General features: G+C 34.0%; 1 protein-coding gene across 1 annotated transcript in view; it reads left to right on the top strand.

Annotated features, from left to right (window-relative positions):
* Positions 1-1,236: 1,236 nt before the first annotated feature.
* Positions 1,237-24,736, top strand: part of LOC129233733 (ankyrin repeat domain-containing protein 65-like) — a 57,588-nt gene continuing 34,088 nt past the window's right edge. The window contains exon 1 of the mRNA XM_054867711.1: positions 1,237-1,289. Coding sequence (XP_054723686.1) covers positions 1,260-1,289 — 30 coding nt within the window. The 5' untranslated portion in view covers positions 1,237-1,259. The remainder of the gene's footprint in view (positions 1,290-24,736) is intronic.

Raw genomic sequence — 24,736 nt, 5'->3', positions numbered from 1 at the left:
AAAATGTATTACAAGCTTTAATCGAAAAAAAATATTAATATATTTTTTATTTCATATATGTGCCATAAAGCAGATTTCAGTCAACTTCCATCATTACGCTTAATTTGCATGATTAGTTAAGATTTACTGAGGATTGAATCTTTTATTGTAGATTCAATCCATTATATTGCTCACTCCTGTTGCAGGGGTGTGACATTTTTGCCCATTTATTTGCACTTTCCTGGAATTTTAACTTCGACTTGCAAGGTAATCGACAGTCTAACTTAATTGTTTGCACCTAAAAATTAAGATTTGTTCTGCAGAACACAAATAATATTTTTTTAATCAAATTAAAAAAAAAAGTTTATACTTCACGTATATAACGTTTTTGGCAAAAAAATTTCTTGAAATAGAATTTGCTACACATTTATTTGTTCTAAAGAGTTTGCATTTAATATTTTTTAAACTTCAATGCTGGATGCAACATGTATGCCAGTAAATAAGCTGTCATTTAAGCCATGTTACACCAATTTTTGTATTTTTGATTCGGTTCTTTGTTTCAGCGATAGTCGATATCTTTTCCCGAGTCTTTCCAGAATAAGAACGGAGTCGAATATAGAGCAGCACTTTGTTTTAAAACTTTCTCAGTACAACAGCAATCGATTTTTTGACTGTTCAATCATGTACTGTTGTACATTTTGCTTCACTTTAATATTTGCGACATTGTGTATATAAAAATCAGCATTATGTAAGATATGCTTAAAAATATAACTTTTACCTTTATTCGATAATTATTCATATTATGTTGGTTTTATAAAGTTTTTTTCTTGGATCTTCATTATATTTTATCTTAACCTGCATCACAACCACTTCTTGAAGTATTTCGTATCATAAAGGGTCTATATATACATGCATACTAATATGTTAATCAAGTCAAACATTTCAATCAATATTTCCCCGCAGAAAGCTTTTTTAATTATTTAATTTAGTTACAAGATTTTGTTCTTATCTCTCTAATTAATCAAGAAATTAGGTATAACGTGACTATTGAATAACTGTTAATTAAATGAAACCTTAATTACCTTCGAAAATTAATTGTTTTTCTCGCAAATAGTATTTAAACCAAAAAAAAAACGGTTTAAATTAAAATAAAACTGTTTTAAACCAAAAAAAAAACGTTTTTTTTTTTGAAAAAAACCGGTTTTTTTACCAACCCTGCTTTCTTTTAGGCCGAGCTTCGAGAGCAGTTGAGGGAACTCTCCGAAAAGACTGCGCTCGAGATGGAGGAACTGAGAAGGGCTCTCGACAAGGTAAGGATTCTCCCGATTCCACTCTCTGGCATCGTGGGTATGTGGGGAGGGTCAGGTGTCCTGCACGTGAACAGACTCGACTTCACTGGCGACCACACAACACGTTTGAGGAGTGGCAAAAATGACATTCCTGATCCTTATTGGGGGGGGGGGGGGGCAAATTGTGCCCAACCCTGAAAAGTCCTCCCTGGTTGATCCCAGCTACTGAAACCTGCTGGGTTAATGCGTACAGGGTTCGTACGGGTCATGGGAATCCTGGAAAGTCATGGAAAAAAAAATATTTGAATTTCAGACCTGGAAAAGTCATGAAAAATTGAAATTTCCATTGAAAGTCATGGAATTTTTTTTAAGTCGTGGAAAAATGTCCTGGACAGAGATAAAGTAACGGTAATTAAGAGAGCATTAGAAATCTTGAGTGATTTAACAGTATACAGCACACAAAAGCTATTAAAAGTGGAAAATTGAACGATCCCAAAATCAAATCTGAGTTATTTTGAAAAATCATTGCATCCACTTCTGTCGCAGCCGCTTGCCTGTTTTGTGATGTGATTTTACTGGCTTGGACATCTCTTATTTTGAATTTACTGTTATTTTCAACGCTTCTTATGTTTTATATTCTCTAGTAGCGAACTTGCACGTTCTTGGTTTTGCCACGCCCACTCAAAAAAAGCAATTCCATTGCATCACAGTTCGATTCCATCACTCGTAAGAACTTTGTGTTTAAATTTATCAGAGTTTATCTTAATTTGTTGAAGTTTTTAAAAAGTAAAGACCTTTACTCAGGTGATAGAATACAGAAAGAGAGGAATTCTAATACTCTAAAACAGTAGTGCCCAGCATACAACCCGCAAAACGAATCCATGCGACCCTCTGCAACGTTCAATGTCGGAAATCAAACATGTTCTGGAATTTCTGAATCTGTTCTTTTATATGCATTTGAAAATGTTGCAAATAAGTAAACAAAACAAGTACTTTTGAATCAGAAGATTGATTCATTACTGAATGGATTTTTCAAAAAAGATCTGATTTAGAAACATAAAGAACTAAACTATATGGCTTTACTTTAGAGAACCAAAATACTGTCAATAGCCCAGTGGTTGGGTAGTTGAATACGGAAGTAATTGGTGGAAAGCTGGAAATTGTTTTAATTTATGCCGTATGGGTCTGTAATGACCATACTAAGTTTTCCCCCTTCTACTAAGTGAGCTTTCGCCACAGCGTCCAAATTAGTGCCAAAAAACACCTGTTTTTTCATTAGTGTTACAATATCTCAAAAATGGCTCTTAAAACGACCAAAAATACATGCAGGTTTCTTGTAGAGCACAAAATACTGAACAAAATGAGTACCTACAACTAGACCTCAAGATTTAGAAAATTTTCAAGTGGCCAATGGCCACCAGACTCAAAAAACTTGGTGGCCACCAGTTTTACCGGGTTTCGAAAACAGCGCTCTAGTACGAGAATGCGGGTGGGGGATTTCAATTTGTATTTTTTGAAACAAATATTATGAAAGTGATGCTAAAGGAATGCTAACAAGAAATATAAATTATATTAATCATGGAAATATAAGAGGCATTGGGTGAAGGTTGGGAGTTCCTGAAGCAAATGGTTTATTCCACCCATTTTAAAGTTTCATAAGAAAAAAAAAATCATTAAACCAAAAATAAAGTAGTGTGCACAATACCATGGTCCCAAAGTGAAAAAAAAAAAAAAAAAAAAAAAAAAAAAAAGAAGAATTTCCCATAAAAACAACAACAAACTCCCTTAAAATATTTTTGTAAATCATTGTAAACGCCATGGCAGTAAAAATCAACATGCACTTTTCAGGTAACTAGTTTAATGAAAAGAATTAATTGTAAGAAAATTAGCACGAAGGGAATAGAAAAAATATTAGATAAACATATGATTTGAATTTTTTCAATAATTAAGGTTATTAGTGTTTTTTTTTTTTTTTTGCATAAAATTTTTTAACTACAAACCTCCTCCAGTAATATACAATTTGGCATTTATCAAGAATTATATTTCCAAAAAAAAAAATTCTTTTTGCATTATTTGAACTAAGAGTATGACCAAACATGGCGACTACGTTCCATATGCATCGTCGCCATGTTATGATGACTATGAAGAGAAAACGATCAAAGGACTGGCTATTTGGCTTATATTCCAATCTGATGCGATTGAAGATTAAAAAATTACAACAGTTATTTGAATAATTAGAAACTAGCCCCTGTTGTTTAAACAATTTTCAATGGAACGTATTCCTAATCGATCACGAGTATTAGCGTCCACATGACAGCAGAAATATAAGATATAGTTTATAGAAATATAGTTTTTCTTTCTTTCTATTTTTAATGATGTATAGGATTTTTAATGAAATACAGGATTTAAAGGACAACATGGAACCTTGGCTATGGCAAAGGAATGATAAAACGGGGACCGTGGTGGTGGGGGGGGGGTGGCTTTGTGAGGTCAAAAACAAGTTGCCTTTTCAAGTTTTAAATTAATTAATTTGTTTTCTTATTTTGAAAATTTTCAGAATAAAAGCTGTTTGAGTTAATTGGGAATCAAATAGGATCGGAGCGACCTTCGAGGGTTTATGTAAAAAAACATACATTATGGTGGGTTTTTTTTTTTTTTCATACTTTCAGAACAAGATTTAAAGCAAAACATAAAACTGTTTTAGAAAGAGAATTTGAAAAAAGTACAGGGTTCATACACTTTTGGTTAAAAAAAAATCTCTGACTTATGCAGGTTATTTTTTAGAAAATTCCAGGTTATTCGCTTCATTCAAAATTAAGTAAGTAACAATATTTTCAAAATAGTCAAAATTGTTCAAAGTAGCAATGCGTAAGAATTAAAACTTTTCCACTTGAAAAAAAACTTGGATTTTTTTAAAAAAAATTCTGTCACAATTTAAGTTTTTTTATTTTATTTTTTTTAACATTTTTTTCAATATTGTTTTACTATTTGTTAAAAACAAAGTACTTTCAACTTATTTTAACGTTTCTTTGATGCCACATGCCATTCATATTAGCGTTTTGCTGTAATCAGCAGCAATCTTTCTCCGCTTTTGGTTTACGATTCTTCTTTTTATTTTCTTATTAGTATATAACACAAAACATATTGAGCAAAGTACAAAGCTTTTATAAGCTATTTTTCAGTATAAATATGATTAACTTGTTGCATCGATGGGCATACCATATAATGCATTCTAACAAAAGTCAACATCCGTCGATCATAGGCCAATGCCAATAATCAGTTTTTTTTTCCCTTTTGCACATAAAGGATGATTGCATTAAAATTAAAAATTTTCTTTTTTGCACATTTACTTTCAATAGACATTGCTTTTAACAGACTTTCAATAGACATTGAGATAAACATCTAATTATGTTTTGTAAATTTTTGTCTACTTCCATCTCGCAAACGACCAAATATGGCGACTAAGTAAAAAAAATTTAAGATTTTTGAATTTGTAGCATAAAAGTAGTTATAAAGAATAATTTATCCTCAAAAAACTACAATTATAAGTCAAAATAAAGTTTTTAGCACACAAGCGTCTAAATCAGTTAGAATAAAAAAAATGTTCTGGAGATAAAATTTCGCATTTTTCCAGAAAATAATTACGAATTACCTGGGAAAAAAGGGCACATTTTTGCGTTGTTATCAATAGTTTGCATTGCAATAGATATCCAATGCCATTTTCGGAAACTTAGGCACTTAAAAGGTCTTGTGTACTACCATCTTGGGAATGACCAAATATGGCGGCTACGACAAAAATTAAGAAATAATTTTTTGAATTTGTAGCATGAAAACAATTTAAAATAATAAATCTTCATGAAACTACAATTCAGTTGAAAAGTTTTTAGCACATTTGCGTCCAAGGCAATGAGGATAAGATTAAGTTTTAAGAACAAAATTTTTCATTTCTCAAGAAAATTACATATTTAAAAAAAAAAAGTTGCAGCACATTTTGCGTTGTTTTCATTAGTTTGCAGTTAAAGAAAACAATTCTGCTTTGTTTTCGGAAACTTAGGCATTTAAGCATCAAATCTACATACTTCCATCTTATGAATGACCAAAAATGGCGACTACGTTTCATTCGTAGCTGAGCAGACTTTTTGATTAAAAAACGATTTTCCCAATTGACCCTACCATCTGCAGGCTTGTGCTTTAGATGCAGGAAAATGTTCTTCTCCCGTTAAAAGTGTACATAATTCCTGTTCACCTTAGGAATTTTTTTCTTTGGAACTATTGAGGGGCAAAAATGGCGTCTTCGGAAGTTTTTTTGGGGTCGCCGTTTTTATTTTAGTGACAGCGTCAATTTGCCTGAAAACTTTTATATTTTTTTTTCAGGAAACATCGATAAAAACGAAGATTAGAACTCAAGGTACAAAATTCCCTGGGGAAAAATTGGAAAAAAAATTTTTGGGGCAAAATTTGAAATTTCACTGACATTTTTAACTATGTCATTTTCCCTGACAGTTCTAGGTTTTCACGGAGCGCACGAACCCTGTAAATTTAATAACGATATTTTCCTGCGTATTATCGGCGGGCGGTCTATAATCTGCAGGTTCTAAAATGGGCCTGAAGAAAAAAAAAAAAAAAAGCTTCGTATAATCCGAGGCAGTGTATAATACGATGTAAAAAAATAGTTTGAATTTAATATACCATTTGAGCAACTAAACTAAAAACGTGAAAAGGTAATTACTTTGAAGGTCTAATCAAAATTTATCTGAAATATAATCTAAAATATAGTGATTTCTTCTTGAAATCATGATTATAGTACGCTAATTACTTGAAAAACAGAGTCCAGATAGAGGAGCAAACGAGAGGAGGAACTCTGATCTTGTGCAAATGGCTTCCTAATTCACTGTATTCTTGCTTTTTTTACATGGCCTGAATCGCGTAAGAGGAACATTCAAGCAACGTAAAATAACCAACATACAGGCAGGCAGAGAGAAAGTACATGCAAGCTTTGTAAAATAAACAACATTCAGTCGGAGTACGGTCTCTATCGGTGAATCCTTATTGAACTGATGCATCTGTGGAGTGACTTCTTTTCTTGGGATCTAAAATAAAAATAACAACCAAAAAAAGTTGGCGACTGTAGAAATTTTTTGAAGTCGCCGATTTTGAAAACTGAGTCGCCACGTGGCGAGTGGCGACCGTAAATCTTGACCTTTACCTACAACCTGCATTTTTGTTAAATATTAAGCTCACAACTCTATTTCAAAAATTGGCTTAAATTACTAATTAAGCACTTAAAGCCAGAACGCACCTCGTTCCTACGCTCCCTAACGTAAAAAAATGGCAGGAAAACTTTATTATGTTCATTATTGTAATAGAAATATATCGTAGGTGGAATAAAGGTACGAATGAGAAGGAAGGAAGTTGAAAGTAAGGAGGGAGGGGGGGAAACGCGTATCCAGGTTAATTATGCTAACCCCTTCCCACTCCCACCGGCTCTCCCTTTCTCCACTGAAATACCTTCGTTCCCCCCCCCCTTCCGTCCACTCACCCCTTTCTTAGAGGCAGAATAAACCTTTTTATGCTGAAATTTCTCCCATTCGCTAAAAATTCCGGAGGGTGGTTTCTTACAATCGAAATTTTAATGCATTTCCAATGGGAAACTATTATACAATATATTTAACAACACAGCTTTTATATCTAAGTAATTCTTAAAAGTAATTCTTCTAAGAAATTAAAAATAGTATAAAAGAAAATAAGTTCAGAAATGCAAAATTCGCTTCTCAGAGTATGTATGATGAAATTATACTCGAAACAGTATTCACATATCACTCATAAAAAGTAATCTTCTTTTTATCTAACTATTGACGATAAATAAACAGTCAGACTTATTTCAATGAACACTCAATTTTTGCATTCTAGTAGTGCAAAATGAAATATTGATCAAATTAACAAACAGATAAGAGTAATTAAAAAGGTACTAGACACGTAATTGTAGAAAATATATTTAATTACGAAAACGTGAGGTACAAAGGGCAACATTCCAGATTTCAAAACAGCTCTTATTTTCTTATGTTAAATAAAGAAAGACATTAGATATTAAAAGTAAAATGCAATATATACATATGGGTCACCTAAAATGATACGTTGAGCATCGCTAAAACATTTGACAACATGTGAAAGTTTCACATTGTGTGGAATTGTGATAAAAACTACAATAATTTTCTAGCTTAATGAAATTTAACATAAACAATTTTGTTACACATAAAATAAACAGTTAAATGAACTTAATTTTTTTTCTTGACGCTGAAAGTGTGTTGCAAATGTCAGTGTCAGTTTGGTCATTGCCACTTTCATTATTTTGCAAATGATCATATCGCTCCTCCAATGAGTCAACTTCTTCTAAATTGTCCTCCAGTATATCAATTTCCGCTTCTAAGTTAGTTGAGTTTGAAGTGCCGTCATCATCCTCCGGAGAGTTGGTGCATGCGTGCCCTCTGCAGCTGTAGCATATTGCAGAGCAGTTGATGCCCGCTTTTCTACAGCTACACGCCAGAGTACAGCCTTTTTTGCACTTACACGAAATCGTGGAGAGCAATTCTAAAGGAGCTGGTTCTTTGCGGGTTGCGACTGGGAATAGTCCATGCTTATTTTTTTTCCAGCCCCAATCTAAGGGGCTTTTCGTGAATCCACTCCAATATTGAATTTGCAAAAATGTACGGAAAGAGTGCTCACGTGCTGCTGCTGCAGTGGGAGGAAGAGCGGCTAAATTAAAAGTACTTTTTATTAGTGATTTTTTAAAAAGCTTAAACCTCAAGGAATTTAATGTTTCTTCACTGTCCTTTCCCCCATATAATGCTATCAAAGTTTTTTGCCCTGCTTCATCAATGCTATCAGGGGATGCATTTTCATTACGGAAAACTTTTACAGTTTGTTGTAACACTGTACAGTTCAAGATCTTGACAAATTTCTTTTTCCCTTGTCTAAAAAGAGCAGATGTTGTATCGCAGCCACTGAAAGCGTGGAGAAATAAAATATTTTCTCTGATGTATGGAGCTATGTTCAGAGTTGCTGCACAGTATAAAGTGTCTTTTACGTTGCCTCTGCCAGGCTTCAAGAAAAAAATATTTCTCGAAGTAGTGGTTGCTGCCATTATTACTAAAAGGTCGATGTCTTCACCCACAACTATGACACATTCAGACTCATTTTCGATTTCTTTAGCAGTTTCAATTATAAGGTAGTCTGCATCCTCATCCGCTTGCTTCACAACAAAACCTTCTTTTTGAAATTTCACACACAACATATTAATAAGCTGTTGTTTGTTTTTATCATTTGATAGAAATTTTTCTTGAGGCATAGTTACTAACATCGATTCATCAAATATAACGTAACCAGCTTTGTGTTTCTTTGTTCGTCTGTTGCGTTCAGCCGACTTGGTACTTTTTGCTACACAATCATCAGGATAACCATCAAAAACTATAGTGGACCTTGCACTGAAATGCCTTTTGATGTAATCAACATATTTTTGCAGAATGGAGGAAAATAAATCCCCTTTTTGCCACACTAACTTATGTAAAAGAAACCCACCATCGACCACATGACGTGCTGAATTCAGTGGAACAACATCAGTAGTAGCAGAAAACAAATCATAAAATACTGATTTGCATGTCTTACGTAGTCCTTCTTCATCAAATAGTGACAATGGGAAAGGTGCCAATTCAAATGCAAAATAGTTTTGCAACTCTTCATCTGACTTTTTCAGGAGGGAGATTCTTCTAAAAATTGTGTCAGGATTTACAGGAATAAATTCATCGTGAACTTTTACCTTACAGCTGGAACCACGAATAGGCATTACTCGGTTTTTCCGTTTAAGTTTAACATCGGCAAAGCTATTACCAACAATTTTTGACAGTGAATCAGTTCCAATTTCGTAAGCATTGTGGCAATTAATGCTTTCATCTGCCACAATACCGTTTGATATTGACATGAGATGTTCACTGTTTGGAAATGGATCATGGGATGAGAACCAGTTAACCAGTTTCTGTACATCTGCCTCGTCTCTTGTGATTCTTGAATCCCTAGCATCCGCATGCTGTTCAGTCGAGACGAATGATAAGTTACAAAACTCCTCAACTTTCTGAGAAACTTCTACAAGAATTGGCATGGAGAGAATCCATTTGGCCATTGTACTGTCAGAAATGCCTCGTCCTCGAGTCAACCCTCCGGTAGACTTCATAGATCTCATTAGAGTTTGCTCTATCGTCATATCTGTCCAAAGACCGCACCAAAATTTATCCGAGGGTCTAATTGTGAAAAACCCTTCAGTAACAAACTTATTGTAGTCATTCTGATCAAGTGTGACTTTTAGATCAATCATATCTTGCAAATAAAGGTGGCAGGATTTTGCATATAACAAATGTCCACTTGAATGGAAATAGGGTAGCATCATCTGTATGGATTTTAGATGCATATCCCAGTTTCCACTTCTTTCTGCAAATATAAATTGTTTCATTATGGTAACCATGCGGAGGTACTGAACCCATAGTTTAGATGTAGGTCCATTTTTCTCAAGTTCACTCAGTTTTTGTGTGCACTTTCCAATCAAACTTGCGATAGTTGGGTCTGATGTGTGAATCGTATCAATATTGCAGAGAACTTTCTCAATTGATGCATGCTCGTCTGTAGTTATAATCATTTGAGAGAGAATTAATTTGGTCATTGCCAGATGAACCAATATATGAGCCCTAACAGCTCTTGAATAGGCGTGCCCTGACAGCATTTTGTCAGTAGACCCAGCTGCATATATGATGTTGAATACGTCTTGTAATCCACTACCATCCATTACATAGCCAATGGTGCCCAGGTAAGACATGATGAGATGGAAACCACCAAGCCTCAGCACAACTGAACTAAATTCAGGATTTGAAGCAACAATTTCTCGACCTTTCATGTATAACCGTTGATCAAAAGTTACAAAGCAACATTTTTGATTTGAAGACTTACATTTATCGATGGCAAAGAGAAGTGCTGTATGAATGGTGTCATAGCTGCTTGGTGGAGCATTGATGAAAGGCAGATACAAAATGCGTGATTTTGAGTAAGCGTTGACAGAGGTGTTTTTTTCCATGAAGCCATTCCAGCCTGCAACACTCAATCCTTTCCACTTGGCCAGAATCCATGCAAAATCACTTGGTAAAAGTGTGACAGCATGTGAAATAGGGTTTATTTCATCTAAATCATGAATTACTTCATTTTTAAGTCCATGTGTTTTTTGAAATGGTTGAATTCGGATAGCAGGAAATTCTTCGATGACATCAGCTGTCTTGATTTTCTTCAGCCTATCAATTTTTTTATCTGAATAGGCAGTAGTTGCAGGCGTCACACACTGAATTCCTCCCATCGCATGCAAAGTGCTAGATCCATCTAAAGTGTCAACATTCATATCTGCATTATCAAAGACGTACTGAGAAAATGATCCAGGCATCACTGCGCTTAGTGGATGACTTAGACAAGACAACTCAAACAATCTCACTTCTTCATAATTGCTGCAAAACCCTATGGCATAAAGCAAATTTATAAGGTCTTTTGATCCATGATTTTTGTAAAGTAAGGCACCAAGACCAACCTGTAAGGAGGATATGAAAGATCTAGGCCTTGCAGCTGCAGTAATAGCATGACCAATTGCAAGAATTTTTACGCGCCATTTATCTTCGTTTGCCCGTTTACCCTTCATTATAATTTTTTCTAGAAAGGTCATCAGTGATTCAGGTATTACCTCTCCTATATCACTAAGAAAACTATCTGGTTTTGGGTATTGATCCATTGAATGTATCATGGACCTCATGTCTTCCAGTATAATGCCAGCAGCTGCTTCCACGACACGAAGGCGTTCCACTCGTTCATCTTTATTCCGTGATTCATACCACTTATTTGAAAGAATCTTGTACCCCGTATTGCGGAAACAGATTATTGGTTCTCTATTTTTTCTTGCGGTTATAATGATGTCTTGGCCATATTTGTCTTGCAACCTTTTTTTCAATGCCTTTTCGCTTGGAATATGCCCTTTAAAATCTTTCAATATGTCTTTCAAGGAAAACTGGCATTCATCTTCATTTCCCTCCAAATGTCGGCAAACATGTTCAAAAGCAGCGGTGACCTCATCGACTGGAGGGCGGCCAGGAGCAGCACCAGTTGTAATTTTCAAAAAATTTTTGAAACACGAACTGTGATACCTGCCTTCTACTTTCACAAGTTCACTTACAGGTGTGATTCGAAAGGTGACCTCTTCACTCCACTTATCACCTCTCTTCTGAGCAGCTTTTAAAACTTGATTCCTAAATTCTGTTGTTTCTACACGATGAACTTTTTCACGTCTGTTAACTGGTTTTTTCATTTCAAGTTGGAGGAATTCTTGTGATGCGTCCTTACCACAAAGTACACAGTGTGTTTTAAAGTCAAAGTTCTGTAAATCTGATCGCGTTATGCAAACTTTTACCTTTTCTTTTTCGGCAGCAATAATACTTTGGCTCCTGGTGTAGGATTTTTGGCATTTTATATGCACTTGCACCATTGTAAGCTCTTTGAATTTGATATGCTTTCCGTCTCTTCTTCTATGGCTGCTTTCAACAAATTTTTGAATACCACGTTCTTTGACTTCAATCACATCACCTTCAGTGTATGATTTATCGCAAATCACGCACAAGTCAGCCATGTTCCTCTCAAAAAGTTCACTCACGCAAGCACAGAGTTAACTTGACTTCGAAATCAATACAGCAACTCAGTGGCATATCCACGGAGGAGGGGAGGGGGTCCTGGGTTAAATTCCTCCCCAGAACTTCGACACATTCATTTTTTTTAAATAAATTTTAAGTAACGGTATTTAATTTTGTTCGAATGGGATAGATTTCAACAGAACAGCTTCTGACACACACCATTACTGCCATAAGAGAGCAAGAATGGTCTGTACAAAACGCAAAGGACATTATGGTCACTAAGCACTTCCAACGCTGCAAAAATCATTTTTAGGGAAACCAGGTGTTATATCTGTTTTGTGATTCTTGACGAACTGCAGATGAACACTCTATGAGTTATTAAAAAGCAATTCCTACCTGTGTATAAGCCTGTGTTCTATATGAGATGTTTCGTCCTTGCCTCAAGCTAAAAAATAAATGTATAACCGGAAGTCGCTAATTCCCCTCAATGTTACCATTTCTAATTATTCAGGATAAGATTTTCGATTGCATATTGCAGCTGGAAAGTTTACTAGAGTTTTATTTCATAATTGCACATTGCAAACATCGTTTTAAGAATAAACTAGATCGTATCTTCAGTTTTTGATTTCAGATGCATGAAATTTGATTAAATTAATTTCAGTTATTGTATCACACAGCAAACTTATGGGGATTTTTCAAAATGATATAGCATGTAAGCAGGCAACAATGAACTTTCATTTTCAATATTAAGAATTTTGAATTCCTTCTTGCTAAATTATTTCGCAAGAACAGTTAAATATTCTGAGTTAAATATTCTGGCTATTATGTACATTAAAAAAAAAAAAGAACATTACTGTATCTGAATGATAGGTTTTAAATGATTTCGAGGAAAATCCACGAAGAATTTATAAAAGATTATAACAAACTTAACGGTAAATATGTCGTCCCCCGCTTTTTTAGTTTTTTTTAAATGGTTATTGTGTCAAAACGAATCGTTAATTATTGAGAGGGTGATATAATTAAACAACTTCTTAGCCATAAAAGCTGTTTTTTTAAATATATTGTATAATAGTTTCCCATTGTAAATGCATTAAAACTTCGATTTTAAGAAACCACCCTCCGGAATTTTTAGCAAATGGGAGAAATATCAGCATAAAAAGGTTTATTCTGCCTCTAAGAAAGGGGTGAGTGGACGGAAGGGAGGGAACGAAGGTATTTCAGTGGAGAAAGGGAGAGCCGGTGGGAGTGGGAAGGGGTTAGCATAATTAACCTGGATACGCGTTTCCCCCCCCTCCCTCCTTACTTTCAACTTCCTTCCTTCTCATTCGTACCTTTATTCCACCTACGATATATTTCTATTACAATAATGAACATAATAAAGTTTTCCTGCCATTTTTTTACGTTAGGGAGCGTAGGAACGAGGTGCGTTCTGGCTTTAAGCGCTTAATTAGTAATTTAAGCCAATTTTTGAAATAGAGTTGTGAGCTTAATATTTAACAAAAATGCAGGTTGTAGGTACTCATTTTGTTCAGTATTTTGTGCTCTACAAGAAACCTGCATGTATTTTTGGTCGTTTTAAGAGCCATTTTTGAGATATTTTAACACTAATGAAAAAACAGGTGTTTTTTGGCACTAATTTGGACGCTGTGGCGAAAGCTCACTTAGTAGAAGGAAGAAAACTTAGTATGGTCATTACAGACCCATACGGCATAAATTAAAACAATTTCCAGCTTTCCACCAATTACTTCCGTATTCGACCTTTTTTCACTCCCCAACCACTGGCCTACAAGTTATGTGGATGATTAAATGCACTGTTGACACTAAAAAGCAACTTTTGAAGCTAATTTATTGAAACTTAGTGATGAATTATTCAACCTTTGTCTCATTCATTATTATTCTGCCTGTTTATAAAAAAAAAAATTAGACATTTAAGCATCATACTTTTCGTTTCTCCGCATTTTTACTTTACTTAAATTTAAATGATGAAGACAAATAAGAATAGTTCAGTTTTTTAGTGTACATTCATATTTTTTTCCATTACAAGTAAGTGCTTCAATGAGGCTGTGGCATTCATGTATACTTTTTGCTAAAGCTCATTTCCAAAACTTAGCAAGTTTGAGATTTAATTGTGCTATTCTCTTTGTGAACAAGGTCATGAAAATTTTTATTGAAGTCATGAAAAAGTCTTGGACTTTTTCATCCAAACAGAGTATGAACCCTGTGTGTAGCATATATGTTTATTTGAATGGGACTTATATCCAGCAGTTTTCTTATTATCCCGATATTTTAAAGTACTCATAATCCGATTGCAGGAATGAATTTCCATTATGTAAAGAAATTTAAGCTTCGTGAGTAACATTTTTAGTTCAAAATATTGCAACTCATGAAAATGATCACAAACACAAAATATGGAAACATTTTTTTAATTTAATAAAAGTTTGATTTTTTCTTACAAGTAACTTTTCTTTAAATTGAAAGCCAAAAAATATTTTGTTGTTTGAGAAAAATGGTGACATGACTCAAAAAAGGCAGAAAATAAGATCTTTAATTGATAATACTTTTTAAATAAATGGATCTCTTATTTGGAATAGAGGCACACGTCATAGATAGCAAAGTTGCCGGCGGATGGCAACTTTGATTCGAGTCGCACTCCCTCTTATATTTTCCCTTTTACATCAAAACAAATATAAAAATACAATATAATTTGAACAACAGCGCCCGTTGCCGATTTGCGTCTGAAAGTGTGAACCAGCACCTGTACAATTGTGCGAATCAGAAAAAAACTTTCTTTAGAAACTCGACATATACTTGTACCCAAAAAACATTTAGGTATCTGACATTGAGTCTAAAACTTAAAATATTCTTCAACTAACTGATTTTTTTCTACATTTTTTTTAAATGTAAGGTAAATTTTAAGAAATTCTAGAGCTGAGAAATACAAACAGCCAAAGGTACGTAATTAGCATTAAATAAAAATTTTTGCTCTGCTGCCACATTTAAGCATCCCACATAGTACTCAAAGATATGGATTTATACTAGTTTAAGGTACACTTTTTAAATATACCATCTTTGCATTATTCATTTCCAAATGTTGATGTGAAAATGTGTTCACTAATAATTTTTGAACCTGATATTTTAATTAAACTTGTAAGCCATTTTTCAAAAGATAAATAGAAAAATACAATTTGTTTTTGAAGAAAATTGTAAATTTTAGACCCCCTGCTGGACATTGAAATAGTTTTTAATTTTTTATAAATACTGCAAACTCCCCGATTTCGAATCAAGGAAGTTTTTCTCCCTTTTCAGTGGGGGGGGGGGAGCAGATTTAAAATCCATGTCTTGGAGTGGCATAGAGCTAAATTTGGCTCTCGTTTTGAGGCATGAAATTTCCTGAAGATGCTGCTTTTACTGTATAAAATTTTGTGAAGGGGTCGCAAAACGAACCCAATTTGTCTTTGTATTGACCCATGGTGCTGATGTCGTTCATAAATCTTCAAAGGTTGGCCATTGTTTTAATTCAACCCTGTTCACGAGTTGGATTAAACGTAGCTATTTTATATACTTTCGTAGAATGCAGTGTAAATGTTTAAGTTTAAGCAGTGATGGGGGTGCAGCCTAGAATTCTGCTGTGTGTTCCATATTTCGTTCTGATTGTTTGCAAATCTCTTTCAGGCCCAGCGTGACCTTGAAAATTCCAGCACGAGATGCGGGGAATCGGAGGCAAAATTACGATCCCAGGCCACGAATGCAGGCCTCCAAAAAGGGGGAGACTGGCAAGGAACTGCAGGTACTGATTGTTATTTGTGAATATCTTTTTGTGGTTCAATGCATTTTGTGATTCATTACAGAAGTCCAGTTTACAAAGGCTTAGTTTGCGAAATGTGAACAGTGATCATGAGTTTCTGGAGGAAGTTTTTTGTCTTTGTGATACCTGCCCTTTATTGGTAAAGAGCTCTTATGCTAACTTGCGCAGTGTCTGCTCCTCTCATTAATATTTTTTTAAAAACTTCACCCCATTTCCTTTCTTCTTCTCTTTCTCCCTTCTCCTCCTCTGTTGGCAGGCCCCCTCGAATTCGTTCCGATTCTCAGATACTGTCGAGACTAATCGACGAGTTTGGGGTGGTTCAGTTTTAATACTCTGACTAAGAGCTAAGGGAACCGCTATTTACAATCCACACGCAGTACAGATTCCAAAGGGCTTCTGGTTCTCTTCCGACAACAAACCGTCCACTGTTCTCTCGAGGACATTGGCGTCGTCAGCTGAAATTTATTGGGGGGGACCATTCTGACTCTGTCATTTTCAAGTTGCATAATGCAACTTGCATTAAGAAAAATTTGTGTGTATATATCTATCTATATATATATATATATATATATATATATATATATATATATATATATATATATATATATATATATATATATATATATATATATGAGACAAAAACTTGACATCAAATAGAAATGAGATTATATTTAATACAATACTTTTAAACGGGTACATCTTAATTTACATAATTACACAACAAGAAAAAAAATAAATACCAACAAATACAGTTTTTCTAGACTGCACATGGGATACGAATATCCGTGCTATTTTTTGTGATCAATTTCCTCCAACAGCTTTTGTGTCATAGTAGACCTTACATACAATTTCAGCTTTCTCAGCGCACTGAAGCTTCTTTCAGCTTTACACGACGAAGGGCGGCACACCAATAGTAGCCGCACCAAATTTTAAACATTTTGAAACAATGGACAATTGAATTAACCGTTCTTAATGAATGAAATCATCAAAAACGAAATCCATCTTTATTGAATCAGCAGCTTTATGAAATCAAAGCTGTTTAGAACAAAATGTGACTCATATAAGCCGCGACAACTGTATAATTAATTTTTATATTACATAGTGATAAACCCTGCAGCTCAAAGTTCTTGGCACAAGTTGGATTCGAAGGAGTTTAATTTGATGTTTTTTAGTTAAAAAATTAAAGTATATAATTCACACCGTCATCACATTCACGAACCTACGAAAAAACACAACTACAAAAATAAAATTTGACACAAATAATTAAGCTCTCATAATATCATATTTTGAGAATGCAACCTTTTAAAGTACTTTCTTAATTTTTTTCAGGTTTTTTGTAACAAATGGACCAAAATTTTGCTTTTTTGTTGAATCCTCCATACACTCGATGCATATGTAAATACATTAATTTCTGATTTCTGAAAGTCAGCAGGGAAAATGCCCCTCCTGATCCTTTTTAAGTGACAGGCCTGCCTTGAGAGGCACACCCCACAGATTGAAAAGTACTGGCCTACACAGAGAACAAACAGCATTTGGTGTATAATTGAATTGTGATCAGCGGACGATGGGAAAGAGATAGAGAAATGAACTGCTTTTTTCTGACACGTGACAATAAGTTTTAAAATGGTTATTTCAATAAAAATTGTTCAGTAAAGCAGGATTATTAATTTATAATTTTCTGTTAAGCTTAAATAACTAAAAGGAATATTATTTATTCCATTAAAATTTATAAAAGATGAAACATTTCAAAAAAAAAGAGAAAGTTGAACGCATTACTGTCCAACCACGGATTGTATGGAATTTTCAAACGTCCAGATGAGACGAATCTATCTGAATGAGGGGGAAAAGTAAAAATTTGATGCGCATATTCCGCTCATTTGAATGAGACTCTGCTTATGCAAAAGCTGACATCGCTAAAAATAATAGATTTGTCCATTTCCGGCTGTAAAACGGATGTTTGTCTTTCCATACAATCCGTGGTCAGACAGTAGCTCCGATAGGACTCATAATTTCGCAATATTGACTGTAAAGCATACCTAATTAGCAGACATTCAGACGCTACTCGACAAGAGGTCACTGTGAACTTTCATAAACTTTCCTTTCCCAGAAATTTTTGTCTGACGAGTCTTCAAATTTCGAGTAGTTTTTTTGTGAAATATTGCATTAAAAAGATTTTCTGATTAGATGTAGTGATGTGGGTGTGGGTAATTAGGAATTTCATTCGGAAAATCGAGTAGTAATCCCGTCTGAATAGTATAAAATCCGGGAGCCCCTGCATGTATTACACTAAACGGAATGGTACTTACCTGTCACGGTCTTTTGACTTTTTGAAGATGGTTCCGTGGATGTTGATGATGATTCAGTAGTTAAAAATTGCTCAGGCTCATTTGATGTAGAAGGTTTGCTACATTTTCCCGTTTCAAACCACTTCTCCATAGCCGTAATCGAATATGTAAAAAAAAGTATTTTTACCAAAATAGGAGCGCTCTTCAGGTCACCTACTCTCAAGGAGATCAAAAGACCACATGAAATCTATTTTTGTCGGAACGTTTCCCAATAGGAAAGCTCCTTTTATTTCTGTCTTTTTTTTTTTTTTCTGGTCATCTTGCGCTTCTTTTTTCGTTGGTCTATCGGAAGTGACATCACAGTATCCATCGTTATGCTAGCTTACGATTTGCTTTTGAAATTGCACGTTCATTTTTAGACTCCTCCTCTTTTTTTCTGTAACGTAACGCTTTTTTGGTCATAATTGAGATGTCGCAAACACATTTGAGAAACCGCGCTTCGGTAAGGTACTTTGAAGCCACGAGTCGAATAATGTCAAACACATGACACGTCCTTTCCCTTTCTACCCCAAACTTAACCTTTGACCAGTTAAGTGTCTTCTAAATTTTTGTGCATCCTTTGGCCAGGGTGTTGTTGCCAGCTGCAAAAAACCGCCAAAGAGGTCTGGTGTCTCATTTTGTTTCTGTAACATCGGGGTCGCTGTAAATTGAATCGAATCGGAGAAACAAACACTGCAAAACTCGAAACAGAAACCTGGAAGCGACGAGAAACGAGATAAGAAAGAAAGGGGAGAAACTAAGATCCCCGTCTGACTTCTGTTGACTTATTAGCACGAGAGTCGTAAAAAAAGAAAAGGGGGGCGGGGGGAGTTGTCCATCTAGTTTCAGTATCTCAAACTTGTCCCGTTGTTTCCCCCTAAAAAGCAACAAATACGCTGGAATGACTTTCAAGCTGGGGAGGACGGCGACACGACTATGGATGGTTTGCATTGCACTCCGGAGAAGGTGTCCCCTTTCGAGCATCCTCCACTGAAGCTATAGTGTGCGCTGAGAGCAGAGCAATGCTTTGTCATTGGAGTTCACTTCCGACTTTCCGTTCACTATACACATCACCTATTTTTTTTTTTTTTTTTAGTTCATTTTTTTTCGATGTTCATTTTGTTTTATTTGATATAAATTAAACAAGGTAAATTATGTATTATGCAACTGTTTAAAGTCTTCAAAGCAAAAATAATTTCCCCAAAATAATGAATTTCATCTTGACAACTATCGAGGGGATCCGATTTTCAAATACTGAGGGGGTCCGGTCCTCAAATATTGGGGGGGTCCGGACCCCCCGGCCGCGACGCCCATGCTCGAGGACGCTAACAACTCGCCTTGCTTCGATTAGTGCTGGCTGGGTGGACAAAAGTCATGTTCGAAGTTCTCAACTTTGCTATTGGGATGATGCAAATAGTAAACCAAAACATGATGCTTAGTCATTTGTTTTTGTCTAGTAATAAGGTTCAAAGGTACGTATCCGTTTGTAATAGAATAAATGAGTTGAGTTCCAGACACGTTCGGTTAGGGACCGAAAGATTCTGAAAGCGTCAGGGTGAAATAGTGCAATATCTTCGCTTTTCTACTTGATTTTCGTTCATGCTGCCATCTAGCGAACACATGTATGAGTATCAATCAATATTAATTATAAAATAAGGTTGAAAGCCCTTAATGTTGTCTTCTTTTTTGTTCGGTATTCATTTATTTTTTATAATTAGCCAAAATATAAATATTTCAAGAATTAAAAAGGTTACATTTAGCGTTTATGATGGAAAAAAATGAAAAATAGACATTTACATGCATAATTATTTACTTTAGTGCAATCTTATAAAGAAAAGAGAGGAAGAATGTATTATTTTTGGTTACACTTGGTGTAAATGGGTGAATAAATAAATTTTCAAATTTAGTAACATATAAACATGATAAAATTCAAATTGCCTATAATTGTTAGTAAGGGTTAATTGTTAGTTAAAAGGGGAGACTGGCAAGGAACAGCAGGTACTGATTGTTATTTGTGAATATCTTTTTGTGGTTCAATGCATTTTGTGATTCATGACAGAATCCAGTTTACAAAGGCTTAGTTTGCGAAATGTGAACAGTGATCATGAGTTTCTGGAGGAAGTTTTTTGTCTTTGTGATACCTGCCCTTTATTGGTAAAGAGCTCTTATGCTAACTTGCGCAGTGTCTGCTCCTCTCATTAATATTTTTTTAAAAACTTCACCCCATTTCCTTTCTTCTTCTCTTTCTCCAGGGTTCGTACGCCCTTGAAAAACCTTGAAAAGTGCTTGAAAAAAAAAGTTCATTTTCAAGTGCTTGAAAACCTTGAAAAAGTTTTAAAACCTTGAAAAAGTTTCTTAGTGCTTAAATTCTCCCAAAAACCAACGAATTGTGCTTAGAAGTTTTAAAAAAGTATTTCACCAATGCAATTTTCTGAACATGTGTTCAGTATGCAACATCGCGAAAAATTGCTTCCGTGTTTGGAATTTCAATCCTTTTGCATCTTGTAAATATTTTGATGTTTTTTACAACCGAAAGATATTTTGACATATGGTACCTTGGATTAGTTTATTTTTTGTTTAATTTCATTAATTAACAAAGAAATTAATTTGGAAACCATGACAACATTGACCTTACTCGGGTTTCGCGGAAAATTGCTCTTGTGTTTGAAATTTCAATCTTTTTGCATCCTGAAAATATTTAAATATTTTGGCTAATCAAATGTTAGTTTCGCATATGCTGCCTTAGATTAGTATATTTTTTGTTTAATTTTAATAAAAAAAACAAATAAATTTATTTCATGGGAAACATGCCACGTCGAACGAACTCAGACTTTGCGAAAAATTGCTTCTCGTGTTTGAAATTTCAATCTTTTTGTATCTTGCAAATATTTAAATATATTCACTAATCGGATGTTATTTTCATATTTGCTACCGTAGATTAGCATATTTTATGTTTAATTTCAGTAAAATATAAGTTTATTTTATGGGAAACATGACAACATTAAACTTAATTCGCGAAAATTTGCTTCCCTTGTTTGAGATTTCAATCCTTTTGCATTTTGTAAATATTTTTATATTTTTGGCAATTAGTAGTTATTTTGACACTGCTACATCAGATTAGCTTATTTTATTTTTTATTTTAATAACTAAAGAGTTAAAGAATTTATTACCTTGGTCTTGTTTAATTATTTGCTAATTTATTTTTGCAATTTTGAATGATTATCTTTACCTAATTTTTGGACATAGCAGATTTTTTTTTTAAATTTAAATTTCAGCAGTTGAGCACCTAACAAATTAACTTAAAGTTTGTATTTTAAATATAAAGTTGATTTATATAATTTTATTTATAAGTACATCATTTTTTTATGTCTGCTAAAATAAATAAGGTGTATAACAGGGGTGGTTGTGTTATGATTATTCACTTGAAATCCAGTAGTGTTCGTTTTTATGCTTTTACCTCCCTATATCTCCAATTTTCCCCTTTTCCTCAAATGTTCAAAATTACTACTTTATTAAGGTTGTGGGTACTTGGAGCTTACCGAAAGAGGCTTTAATCAGCAAAGGGGTAGATAGCTTAAGGAGGGTCATTCATCTTCATTTGGATCTAATAAATTGACCAGTACAAGCCTAGCTAGGCCCAGTGCCTGTTGCTGGTTATCAACAGGCACTGGGCATGGTATTTCTATGCAAAATATTTTGACTTAATAAACTATTTTATGAATTGTATGCATAGCAAAAGTTGTTGTTGTACATATGTATATTCAAGTAATAGGGGTCTTAGTTTTAAAAATTATTCCCCCCCCTCGCCCCATTTTGCTCTTTGAAACTTTCAGGTAATTTTTTATGAACTCACAAATCACCTGAATATTATTGCCTTTCTAAATTTAAATTCTAATTTCAAGAATAACCCATTTTTTCCCAAAATAAAACTACTTTTGTCATAATATATGTCAACTTCTTGTGAATCTTTTCAATTTCGAAATATGGCTCTATAAATCTGAACTTGCACATTTATTGTCTATTGCAAGTTAATCAATGAAAGCTGAATAGGCTCAAGTTTGCATTCACAGTATTTATCACTGCTTAAGCTGCTTTTGTATATTTTGAGGTGTAGAGACTGGACTGTGGACTTTCGTAAACTTTTCTTACTTCCTAATTTTTAAATTTACTCGAGGACAGTTGAAATGCCTTATTGTCTAAACAGCTAATAAATACATACGAATAATTAATTTGCATACTTATAAATGATTTGCAAACCTAATATTTTTAGAACTTAATAGTGAAAACTGAAATAACTTTCTGGGTAGTGTTTTTGTCCTAACCGCCCTTATATTGTAATGGAGTCCATTAGTAAAAACGTCACTTCCGCTAGCGCTGGCTCAGTGACGTCATCCTCTTTGCTTTCATTCCCATGTTATTCCTACGGAGTAGCTGAGTGAGGTTTATTTTTTGCCAAATTAAAAGTTATCATTCAAATTTCTTGGCATTGAAAAGCCCTTATTTGGATTCCAGGTAAGTTGAAGTATTAAATGCAACAAGTTTTATGTCATTTTCGGTTCTGATTTTTTTTTGAGAATTAAATAAAGTTTTGTTTTCGTTTGCCGTCTGATTTACTGAGCTGAACCACCATGCTACGAGGAGCTAAGTGAGGTCTAATATATGTGGAATTAGGAAAAGTTTTATCAATTTCTTCGGTTTAAAAAGCACTTATTTCAATACCAGGTAAGTTGAAGTATCAAAGGCAATCAGTCTTATGTTCCTTTTAGGTACAGATTTTATTTGAGAATTAGATATAAAGTTTTGTTTACGTTCGCGTAGTAAACCATTGAGCCACCATTGTGCATGTGTTGTTAATGTTATTGTCGCACATTTTCCTTCCATCAAACACTACTTGAATTGATGAAACTATTTCCATGTTAGATGAATTAAAGTCACCAAAAAATCCGTATATCACGAAATTTATGGGGTTTTTTTTTCGGTTTTTCAGAGTAACGTAAGTGTTTGTTTACATTCGTTGAAGTGTAGTGTTGGTGTTAATTCTGCCTCTTTTTTAAAAAAAAATTCTGCATATTTCAACTTAGTTATGAAGCTTTTTATGACATTTCATTGTGTGTTGAAGCATCTTATGCAGTGTGTATATCATAAAATTTTGTTTATAATCCCTGAATGAACCACCATGATCATGTTCTATATTGTGTTGCTGCTATTATTTTTCTCGCTAAACACATTCGTTACACATTTTTCACAAATTAAAAGCTATTCACATAGATTAAGTAAACCGTGTTTCCCTAATTTTATGTATTTTAAAAAAAAATAAGATAAATGTTTGTTTACATTCGTGGTACCTAAATCCTTCTACGTTATATCTTATGCTGGTACCGTTTATTCTACTGATATTAAATTCTTCCTAGAATTTATTAGTCTTTAATTTTATTCTTATGGTTCACAATAAGTTTTAAAAAAATGCAAGCTATTGTCTATGTTCACTGAAACACCCATGTTCCATTTGTGACGCATCAATTTTCACTGTTCACTAACTACTGCAAGTTTTCCTTACATTAAAAACCATTTGCATTGGTAATAGATCAGTCACAGTCAACAAAATGAACTGTATTTCATGCATTTTATGTACTTCTTTTGTTTTTGAGAGCAAGACAAGTGTTTGCATTTGTACAGCCAATATCTGCCTGTCCTGTGTTGTTTCATTTGCTATCTGATTTTCTGCTGTGATTTATAGTATTTTTAGATATTAAATCTATTACCTCTTGAACGAAAAGTTGTTGGAGCTACACATAGTTAATGATATGCGAGAGCAGTACATGGATTCAGAGAGGTTGAAAACAGGGTTGGCAAAAACCCGGGTTTTTTTAAAAAAAGCCCATGGACCCAGGGTTTTTTGGGTTTTTTTAAATAAAACCCAAAAAACCCAACTAAAGCTGGGTTTTTTAAAAGAAATGTGGGTTTTTTTGTCTTTTTTTAGGGAAAATGTAGGGTACTTGTAGCATATTGTAGCGAAGTATATGAACAAAGCACAAGAGTTGTCTTGGGGTAAAAAAAGCTGGAAAACTAGTTAAAATTCAACATTTTCTGAAGAAGAGTATGAAAGACGACAAAACCCAAGAATGGTGAAGTTTCAGATTTTTTAGTTTCCATGATTACCAACAGTTAAGGCAAAATTACTTCTTGAGTGATAAAATCTATTGTTCGTTTTTAATTACTACTATTTTTTTTTTTTTTTTTTTTTTTTGCATTTTACTTTATTGCATTTCATTTTTTTATGCAAAACTACTGTAGAACCTCAAGTAGTTTAAATCCCTATTTACTGAATTCCAGCTTAATCAAGACATTTCTTTGAATTTTATGTTGCCTGTTTTTCTATTTCTGTGTACAGATTAAGAAATATTAAACTTTTTTGTAAGATAATGAAAATACTGTACATCCTATTCTGTTTTCTGTCCCACCATTTGTAAAACCTGTTAATTTCTAAAAAAAATATAACTTGTTAATTCGAAATTTGTGACGTGTCGGGTTGCAGAAAATAATTCACATGAAAGCCTTTTTAGCTAGAGTAGTTTCCTCTGTACAATCTACAAATATTGAGAAAACCAGACGTGACAGGACTTAGTCAAGATAATTTGA

This window comes from Uloborus diversus, unplaced genomic scaffold (assembly GCF_026930045.1).
Source record: "Uloborus diversus isolate 005 unplaced genomic scaffold, Udiv.v.3.1 scaffold_670, whole genome shotgun sequence".
Lineage (NCBI taxonomy): Eukaryota > Metazoa > Arthropoda > Arachnida > Araneae > Uloboridae > Uloborus > Uloborus diversus.
Note: the sequence above shows the minus strand (reverse complement) of the source record. Positions and strands in the feature narration are given on the sequence as shown.